The sequence below is a fragment of the Oncorhynchus tshawytscha genome, linkage group LG23 (assembly GCF_018296145.1).
Source record: "Oncorhynchus tshawytscha isolate Ot180627B linkage group LG23, Otsh_v2.0, whole genome shotgun sequence".
Taxonomy (NCBI): Eukaryota; Metazoa; Chordata; class Actinopteri; order Salmoniformes; family Salmonidae; genus Oncorhynchus; species Oncorhynchus tshawytscha.
This window is the reverse complement of record NC_056451.1, coordinates 27,618,563-27,628,843: the sequence shown is the minus strand read 5'-3', so window position 1 is coordinate 27,628,843 and position 10,281 is coordinate 27,618,563. Positions and strand designations below refer to the sequence as shown.

The 10,281-nt window shown below is 44.6% G+C and overlaps 1 protein-coding gene across 3 annotated transcripts; it reads left to right on the top strand.

Annotated features, from left to right (window-relative positions):
* The first annotated feature begins 2,808 nt into the window (after positions 1–2,808).
* gba (glucosidase, beta, acid) lies at positions 2,809–10,079 on the top strand. 3 transcript variants are annotated; one of them, XM_042305110.1, is made up of 12 exons: positions 2,809–2,963; positions 3,923–3,991; positions 4,262–4,453; positions 4,576–4,722; positions 4,876–5,009; positions 6,088–6,260; positions 7,212–7,301; positions 7,601–7,748; positions 7,955–8,179; positions 8,833–8,996; positions 9,262–9,378; positions 9,458–10,079. In XM_042305110.1, exons 1-12 carry the CDS (start codon positions 2,927–2,929, stop codon positions 9,561–9,563), a joined length of 1,602 nt encoding a protein of 533 aa, XP_042161044.1. In that variant the 5' UTR covers positions 2,809–2,926; the 3' UTR covers positions 9,564–10,079. The 3 variants fall into 3 exon arrangements, with proteins under 3 accessions (XP_042161044.1, XP_042161045.1, XP_042161046.1); XM_042305111.1 differs by lacking the exon at positions 2,809–2,963 and adding an exon at positions 3,342–3,732 and having other exon boundaries at positions 3,927–3,991; XM_042305112.1 differs by lacking the exon at positions 2,809–2,963 and adding an exon at positions 3,343–3,732.
* Positions 10,080–10,281: the final 202 nt, after the last annotated feature.

Sequence of the window (10,281 nt, the reverse complement as noted above, 5' to 3'; positions counted from 1 at the left end):
TAACGAGGGCTGTGTGATGGTGAGGCAGCCTGCTCTGGAGCTGATATCTCACCGGAAGAGAGCTGACTACATCAAGCCCACCCTGCGCTACCTACTCTGTATCCTACCCTACCAGTTACACCTGATCACACCTCAGTGTACCTTTACACATTTAATATACACACAGTCATCCCCGTACCTCTCTGACCAGTGTCGTCTACCTATATGGTGTTGTATTATGTTGGTGTTGACCTTGACTGGTTGTGTAGATGGGGTGAAGGGCAGTGGGATTCTGTCCACTACTGCTACACACAGGGATGCTAGTAGCACACGCACACACACACACACACACACACACCCCTGAGACGACATACACACAGACAGACAAAATAATTATACTAATAACGATTGTGATTATATCTCCTCTCCATAGCCCACCTGTAGGTGAAGAATTGTAAGGAACTGCTGCCCTCCTCCTACCACGCCTCCCGCTTCGACCAGCCAATACAGGCCTCCAACTGGCTACGCAACTTCAGAACCACCAATGAACACTTCCTCTCCAAGATAGCCCCTCCTCAGATAGATAGTGTGCGCCTGGTACATGTTACCTGTAGGAACAGCTCTTGGATCAGTTTACCCTCCCCTAATCCTAACATAAGACATTAGAAGTAAGATATGTAAGTAAACTTGAGGTGTCCTGTACGTGTGACTACTGTATCTCTCCTTGTGTTGTTGTTTTAGATCAAGTTGAGCCAGCGGTACGTGTGGACTAAGAGGGAGAGCACTGAGGAGGGTCGGCCACTAGGAGAGCTGGTGGACATGGTGAGTCCAGTGTCAATGTGCCCTATATTAGTCTGGGCTCCGGTCTTGCAACATGATTGGTTCAGTGCACTTCTCTTCTAAGAACCCCATACCACGTGTAAGGTCAAATGTTAAAGTCTGAATAGAAAGCCTGGAATTGTACACAGTATTCATCTTCTCTCACTCTATCTTGGTTAGTGCAGGTGACTGTGACCAATTGGCAGAATGCCCAGAATATGTTCTGGAAGTTAAGATCGGAGACATTGCTCAGTTTCTTGGGAAGTTTCTTGGGGAACTGAGCCAGCACAATAATAGCCAGTCACCTGCAGGAACCAACCCTATGAACCAACCCTATGAACCAACCCTATGAACCAACCCTATGAACCATGCCTACGTAGCTTTTTGTGCAGCAGGCTGGGGGACAGAGGGGTGTGAAACACTACATTTTATTCATTTATAAATCCCTTTTGCAAATCCCACATTGCCACATGAAACAAAATGTTTTACTTACCCATAGAAGTAGTTACTATACCCCACATTACCTGACATCATTACTTACCCATAGAAGTAGTTACTATACCCCACATTACCTGACATCATTACTTACCCATAGAAGTAGTTACTATACCCCACATTACCTGACATCATTACTTACCCATAGAAGTAGTTACTATACCCCACATTACCTGACATCATTACTTACCCATAGAAGTAGTTACTATACCCCACATTACCTGACATCATTACTTACCCATAGAAGTAGTTACTATACCCCACATTACCTGACATCATTACTTACCCATAGAAGTAGTTACTATACCCCACATTACCTGACATCATTACTTACCCATAGAAGTAGTTACTATACCCCACATTACCTGACATCATTACTTACCCATAGAAGTAGTTACTATACCCCACATTACCTGACATCATTACTTACCCATAGAAGTAGTTACTATACCCCACATTACCTGACATCATTACTTACCCATAGAAGTAGTTACTATACCCCACATTACCTGACATCATTACTTACCCATAGAAGTAGTACAAATAGATGTATTGGTGCCTTTCAGGCATTTCAGTGTTTATTGAGGACCTCTGCTGAGGAATGTGATGGGTTTCATGAGTGTGTTTTATTTGATTGTTTTCTCTTTGTATTTATTTTCTGGTGTATTTCCTATGTGTCATTTGTTGTGTAATTGTGAGATGGAAAAGAGACCTTCATCTCAATGAGACTCCCTGTTAAAATAAAGGATGAGATGTGTATTTATTTTCTGGTGTATTTCCTATGTGTCATTTGTTGTGTAATTGTGAGATGGAAAAGAGACCTTCATCTCAATGAGACTCCCTGTTAAAATAAAGGATGAGATGTGTATTTATTTTCTGGTGTATTTCCTATGTGTCATTTGTTGTGTAATTGTGAGATGGAAAAGAGACCTTCATCTCAATGAGACTCCCTGTTAAAATAAAGGATGAGATGTGTATGTATTTTCTGGTGTATTTCCTATGTGTCATTTGTTGTGTAATTGTGAGATGGAAAAGAGACCTTCATCTCAATGAGACTCCCTGTTAAAATAAAGGTAAAAAATAAATATTTGATTGTCATTTACACCAACACCCCTACAGTATATGGGTCTCTCTCTGTCCCTCTGTCGCTCCTCCGTGTGGAGGGGTGGTCATCGCCACTCTGTCTCAGACGGTGTCTCTACGCTCCAAGCCTTCCTGCCCCAGGAGCTGCCTGGGGCCATGATTAAATCCTGATTAATGTTATTTTATGTCCAGTCCCGGTCTAAACTCCAACTCTTTGGTGTCTTTAGATCTGGGCTATTAGGGTTAAGGGAAGGGACTAAGGTAATGACCTTTAGACACAGCTGACCCACAGGAGTTTACTGTCAATCTGAGAGCCATCGTCAACAAGCCTCAGGGTGTCGCTATTGAGCCTGCAGTCAGAGGTCAAACAAGCCAGTTAAGTTCAAACAAATGCAGCTTTCCTTTTGGAAGCACACGACAGAGAGACCCAGTAGTGTCCCAGTTAAGGAAATTGAAAAAAAGAGGGTAGAGCAGAGCGTCGGGTTGAAATGCAAACTGAGACGAATTTCAAGCCATTCAAACAAGTGTGGGGAGGCATTACATGTGAAGAATGGGGTGTTATGCCTTGACAGTGGTGATGGTAACATGTAAATATTGGTATATTGTATATATTTTAACGGTTAGGAAGCATGCTTGGCAAGAGGGTTTTGTATTTAACACTGGTATCCATATACATTCAGAAAGCATTGACAAAGATTTTCAGAACTAACCCACACTAGATTATTGTTCTATCTGTGTGGTCACTGTACAATGGCTCAGTGGATTACATATATGTTGTTTTATGTTTAGTCAGTTAAATGATGTGTTTCGGTCTAAGAATGTAATGTCATAGAAATAGAATCCATGGATTCTATTTACATGGGTAACGTAAACTAATGTATGTATACGTTTGAATATTTCTCAGCCTATCACACAGTGTTATGCAAATGAGTTTCTGTATGTGACGATGCTGTCTGGGGCACGCTGGGCCAGTCAGTTTGAGTAGCGCCTGTGTGCGTTGGCTCCGGGTTGGTGGGCACTATATTCATCCAAATACACTTCAACTTGATTATTTCATGGAAAATTATCGTCCCGAAATGTTTGTGCTAGTTAACTAGCTACGTGAGTTTCAGTGGCTTTGCAGGCTCGTTACACTACTATGGTGGGCTGTGTTCCCAACCTTGTGTTTGTCACTGGCGACCTCTAGCGGTAAACTTCAATTTACATTGAAGTGACGTACCATAGTGCGCTTGTCATATGACTATCGAGGTCCATACAATTTTGGACAATCCGGATATAGCAGAGAAAATCGATCAGTTGGACATGCGACTCAATACTTGACGTGCACTTTATGTCAAAGATCCTGATAAAAACTAGGTAAGAACGAACCTCTGATGCGCACTGGTGACAGTGAATGTTACAGCGGATTAAAATGACACTAGTTCATGGACTAAAGGAGCCTAACGTTACTCCGTATGTATAATGTAATGGAACTGAGTCATGACCAGGGGCTATTAGCCTACAGCACCTGTCAGCATGCTGTTGTTATTCTCTGTTCTCTCTACAGATAGAATGCCATTGTCAACAGCACTCATCCCTCTCGCTTTGTTCATTGGAGTAGCAACACGATCCAGAGGTACAGTATGTTATGTATGGCCACTTTCACAAGGCAACTAACTAACCAGTCGAATTAAATGTGGAACCATGGAGCCATGACCATGTTTATAACTACTTAACACATACATAAAGCTTTATGACACATGTTTCTGAACTGCATTGTTTAAATCAGCATGTTTACCACTGTCAGGCATGTCATTTATTGACACTGATGACCCAAGACCCATAGCTTCCCTTCTCCTCATTTCCCTTATAAACAACCCTCTATAACCCTGTGTGTGTTCCCCAGGCAGTGATGAGTGTGTGGCCCGTAACTTTGGCCATGGCTCGGTGGTGTGTGAGTGTAACTCCACCCACTGTGACAGTATTGGGTCGGACACACTGCCTGCACTGGGTCAGTTCCTGTCCTTCACCAGCAGTAAGGCTGGCAGCAGGCTGCAGAGAGGACAGGGACAGGTACAGAAGAACAGCACTGGAGCAGGTGAGAATAGCCTGGGCTGAAAACAACAACCCCCACTAGCCCAAGGGTGAGAAACAAAAAAGACAAAAGCCTGCACACACTGTTACCCTTCAGGACCTGTACTGACCACCCCCCTCTCCAAGTTCTCAGGCTGACTGTGGTTCCCTACCAGAAGTACCAGAGGATCAGAGGGTTTGGAGGAGCCATGACAGACTCAGCTGCCATCAACATCCTGTCTCTGTCCCCCAGAACACAGGACCAGCTACTACGACAGTACTTCTCTGCTCAGGGTGAGAGGTCAGGGTGTCACTAATGATTATAATCATAATTACTAGAATAGTCATGCCTATTTTATTTGAGTAAGACATTTTATGTCAATGGGACAAACCTGGCCACATAAAGGCTGAGTTAAGTGTATATACTGCTGTTGCTTTGCGTCCCAGGTATTGGGTACAGTGTGGTGCGGGTGCCCATTGCCAGCTGTGACTTCTCAACCCATCTGTACACCTACGCTGACTCACCTGGCGACTACAACCTGGACAACTTTACCTTATCACCAGAGGACACGAACATGAAGGTGGCTTAGATAGTCTCTCTGTTTCTCTCTTTTCAGCTCTTTCTCTCCTTTGACTTGTTAGATCGTAAACGTATCAAATGAAAGTTTATTGGTCACGTAAACAGTTTAACAGGTGTTATAGCGGTGCAGCGAAATGCTTATGTTACTGGCTCCAAACACTGCAGTCAGATGTCAAACAATTAAAAGAAAAAGAAAAAAGGCAAGAAATCAAGAACGTCTGAATCCAATGAACAACCTAAATAGCACTGTATCAGTATCAAAATGAAACCCATACAGTATGTACACCAAGGGGATTTCCACAAGCTAAACTAAGAATGGTATTTACAGCAGTGGTACACTACATGGCCAGAAGTATGTGGACACCACTTCAAATTAGTGGATTTGGCTATTTCAGCCACACCCATTGCTGACAGGTGTATAAAATCAAGCACACAGCCATGCAATTTCCATAGACAAACATTGGCTGTAGAATGGCCCATACTGAAGAGCTCAGTGACTTTTAATGTGGCACCATCATAGGATGCCACCTTTCCAACAAGTCAGCTTGTCACATTTCTGCCCTGCTACAGCTGCTCCGGTCAACTGTAAGTGCTGTTATTGTGAAGTGGTGTTTGGCCGGGGGGCCAGCTCTAGGAAGAGTCTTGGTGGTTCCAAACGTCTTTCATTTAAGAACGATGGAGGCAACTGTGTTCTTGGGGACCTTCTATGCTGCAGAATAATTAATCTATGTCGGGGATACAGTATTGAAATACACAGTGTGAAACAGGAAGTGACTAGTTGTTCAATGTCTCTAACATGGGACAGTATGCGGTGTCAGTGAGTGTGCATCACCTTGTAGACAGCTAGTGATGGCTGTTCAACAGTCTGATGGCCTGGTATTAGAAGCAGGTTTTTGTCTCTCTGTCTTGACTTTGATGCACCTGTAATGTCTTCGACTGTCAGACGGTAGCCGGGGAACACGCCTACCACTGTCAGCAAACTTGATGATGGAGTTGGAGTCGTGCATGGCCATGCAGTCATGGAGGAATAGGGATGTATGTACTCACAACACCACTTCCTGTTGTTGGTCCAATTCCAGATCCCCCTGCTGCAGCGAGCCCAGGCCCTGTCGCCCCGCCCCCTGTCTCTGCTGGCCAGTGCCTGGAGCGCCCCCGCATGGTTGAAGACCAACGGTGCTCTCACTGGCAAGGGCTCTCTGAAGGGCCAGCCTGGGGGCAAGGAGCACAAGACCTGGGCTAAATACTATGTCAGGTAGCATACAGTATACACACCTTAACCTGGGCTAAATACTATGTCAGGTAGCATACAGTATACACACCTTAACCTGGGCTAAATACTATGTCAGGTATCATACAGTATACACACCTTAACCTGGGCTAAATACTATGTCAGGTATCATACAGTATACACACCTTAACCTGGGCTAAATACTATGTCAGGTAGCATACAGTATACACACCTTAACCTGGGCTAAATACTATGTCAGGTATCATACTGTATACACACCTTAACCTGGGCTAAATACTATGTCAGGTAGCATACAGTATACACACCTTAACCTGGGCTAAATACTATGTCAGGTATCATACTGTATACACACCTTAACCTGGGCTAAATACTATGTCAGGTAGCATACAGTATACACACCTTAACCTGGGCTAAATACTATGTCAGGTATCATACAGTATACACACCTTAACCTGGGCTAAATACTATGTCAGGTATCATACAGTATACACACCTTAACCTGGGCTAAATACTATGTCAGGTATCATACAGTATACACACCTTAACCTGGGCTAAATACTATGTCAGGTATCATACAGTATACACACCTTAACCTGGGCTAAATACTATGTCAGGTATCATACAGTATACACACCTTAACCTGGGCTAAATACTATGTCAGGTATACATACAGTATACACACCTTAACCTGGGCTAAATTCTATGTCAGGTATCATACAGTATACACACCTTAACCTGGGCTAAATACTATGTCAGGTATCATACAGTATACACACCTTAACCTGGGCTAAATACTATGTCAGGTATCATACAGTATACACACCTTAACCTGGGCTAAATACTATGTCAGGTATCATACAGTATACACACAAAGAACTGGGCACATGGAGCCTTACAGAGGAGTTGGACTTTTCCCCCTCTCTCTGAGTATTCATTCTACTTCCTCCCCCTCAGGTTCCTGGAGGAGTATGCCAAATACAACCTATCATTCTGGGCCGTGACCACAGGCAATGAGCCCTCTGCTGGACAGATGACCAACTACAGGTCACATCTCACTTTATATTACATGTGTATCTAAGGCAGGTACATAATTGACAACAGGAAAAAGTGATATTTAGTTAGTAGTTGCATTCTGGTAATGAAGTTGGTTATAGAGGAAGTCCATGTTACAGGTTCTTTTATCTCAGTTGGTAATGTATGGAGCTTGTAACGCAGGGTAGTGGGTGAGATTCCCGGAACCACCAAAATACCTCAAATCTATGCATCTATGCAGGCTTTGGATAAAAGTGTCTGCTAAATGGCATATATTATATTATAACAGTAATCTGTTTTCTCTGCTCCAGTTTCCAGGCTCTGGGCTTCACAGCAGAGGAGCAGAGGGATTGGGTGGGCCTGGACCTTGGCCCCGCCCTGCACACCTCCACACACCCCCACACACACCTCCTCATCCTGGACGACAACAGACTGCTACTGCCACACTGGGCTAAAGTGGTGAGGGAGAGGGACTCTGAAAGACGAGGGGGGGGGGCTTTGAGAGAGGGAGGAAAGGAATTAGAGATGAAGGGATGGGGTAAGGTAGGGTCAAGGACAGAGAGAGAGAGTCAACAAAAGGATGCATGGGAAAAGGGGAGAAGTCCATAAAGAAATGTTGAAAGTGTACATTTGGACAATATTGAAGTATGCTCATCCTCCCCCAGGTCCTCGGTGATGTGCGTGCTGGCAGGTATATCCATGGTGTTGGAGTCCACTGGTACCTGGACACCCTGGTGCCGGCAGAGCTCTCCCTGGGCACTACCCACCACCTGTACCCAGAATACTACCTGTTTGGAACGGAGGCCTGCGCTGGCTGGAGCCCCTCAGACAGAGGAGTACGGCTGGGCAGCTGGGAGAGAGCTGAGCAGTACGCACACAGCATCATACAGGTAAGACATATGACCTAGAATGAGGATCGTCAATAATCTTTCTTAGTCGTATGGCTAACGGGTGAGAATGACATCGCACAGGTGTACAAGTGAATGTGTTACTGTAGCAGGTAATTGAACAGGTCAGCATGACCTCAGACAAAAAGAAGTTGAGTGTGACCTCAATGTTTTGTCAGGTTCCTGTGTATGATCTCGTGAGTAGCGTAGGTGCTGGTGGTGAAATGTTACAGGGGCCAACTGATGAACTGAAGGTGTGTCTGTGAGCTGTCTGTTTTTGTCTCTTTGTTCGTCCCTTGTGAAGTCAGTTCTGTGTCATGTCCTGCAGCGCGAGTTAAACACATTCATACTGTACTGAACCCTACAGCTCAAACTGCTGCTCTGTTATGTTGCCCAAGGGAACAAGCTAGAATGGTGCTCTCGGTTTATCCATGCCTCCCGCTCTTCCTCCCTTTCTCTCTCTGAATACTCTGCAGGACTGAAACAGGACTCTTAACTGTTCCCTCTTCATTCATTTTGCATTGGGACAGTCACTCTCCTGAGAATCACAGGATTGTTTATGCTGATGCAATGCCAGGTAACACAACAACAAACTAGACAGTGAATGAGTCCCTTTCTTCCTCTCTCTACTCTCCCTCTCCTCTCATCTGCTGTAGGACCTGAACCACTATGTGGTGGGCTGGACAGACTGGAACCTGGCTCTGGACCAAGGAGGAGGGCCCAACTGGGTGAAGAACTTCGTGGACAGCCCCATCATCGTGGACCACAACCGAGACATCTTCTACAAACAGCCCACCTTCTATAGCATGGCCCACTTCAGGTACTGTACTGTCCCACCTTCTATAGCATGGCCCACTTCAGGTACTGTACTGTCCCACCTTCTGTAGCATGGTCCACTTCAGGTACTGTACTGTCCCACCTTCTGTAGCATGGCCCACTTTAGGTACTGTACTGTCCCACCTGGGCAGGTCTGACACCCTGTACCAATACTTTATAAAATGAACCCTTCTTTCCTAACTTACTTGATCACTGATCTGTATGTGTTTTGAAGTACATATAACAAGTAAATTAACTCTGCTACACAGTAAGTTCCTGTGGGAGGGGTCTCAGAGAGTGGGTGTGTCCTTCAGTCAGGAAACAAAACTGGAAAGCTCTGCCTTCATCAGGCCAGACGGGTCAGTGGTGCTTACCATCCTCAACAGGTGGGTGAAAGTGTGTGTTTTAACACTTTGTGTGTTTGCATGTGTGTTACCTTGATGTGAGACTGTGTGTGTGTTGCAGGTTGTCGTCAGAGGTCCAGTTTGAGGTGTATGATCCTGCTGTGGGTTTCATCTCCTCCAGTGCTCCAGCTCACTCCCTGCTCACACTCGCTTGGAACACACTCTGACTGCACTGGAATGGAACACACACCTTTACTGCCAGGGCCAAAGCATTGTCACAGTCCCCACTACCAGGTCTGCTACATTTCCACCACTACACACTCAACTCCCACCACCACCCGAAGCCCAATATGCTGCCTCCTCAGAACAGCATATCTAATAGATAACCTGCAGCATCGTGGGCTCTGGCATTTCTGGGATCAGAGCTTGAAATGTGTGTGTGGTTTAGCCAATACAGCCAAATATGTTGCGTGTTCCTATGTATGCTGTGACTATCTGCACTGATCTTTATCACGCTGGGAGAAGCTCTGGAATGTGTGAATATAGCATGTGATCAAACCAGGACCAGGTACACTAACTACTATGATCAGACACTGCTGCTGTTTGAGACGGTCTGACCATTACACTGCTAACAACCGTTTCTAAACTGAAATCTGGTTTAGAAAAGAGATCATGTTCCGAATCTATTAATGCCGTTTAAACCATTTGCCTTTTGAATAAATGATTTCTCTATAACGTCGTCACACAAGTATCGGGACGTTTTAATGGACAGACGGACCCGATAAAAATCAATGTTAATGGTTTTTAATACATCATATATATATAATAATATACACAGACTAATACCCAGGGATTCACATTTGTCTCCATTCTCAATATGCTTTGTTGTTCTCTTCTCAAACCAGAAGTTGCTGGACTAAAAGTATTTACATTAAAAAAATAGTG

Bases quoted from the DNA above. Each gene is read 5' to 3' on its own strand.
- gba (XM_042305110.1), top strand. From the start codon at position 2,927: ATGGGGTGTTATGCCTTGACAGTGGTGATGGTAACAT. The intron at 6,261-7,211 runs GTAGCATACAGT...CCTCCCCCTCAG, and splicing joins TGGGCTAAATACTATGTCAG to GTTCCTGGAGGAGTATGCCA. The intron at 7,302-7,600 runs GTCACATCTCAC...TCTCTGCTCCAG, and splicing joins GGACAGATGACCAACTACAG to TTTCCAGGCTCTGGGCTTCA.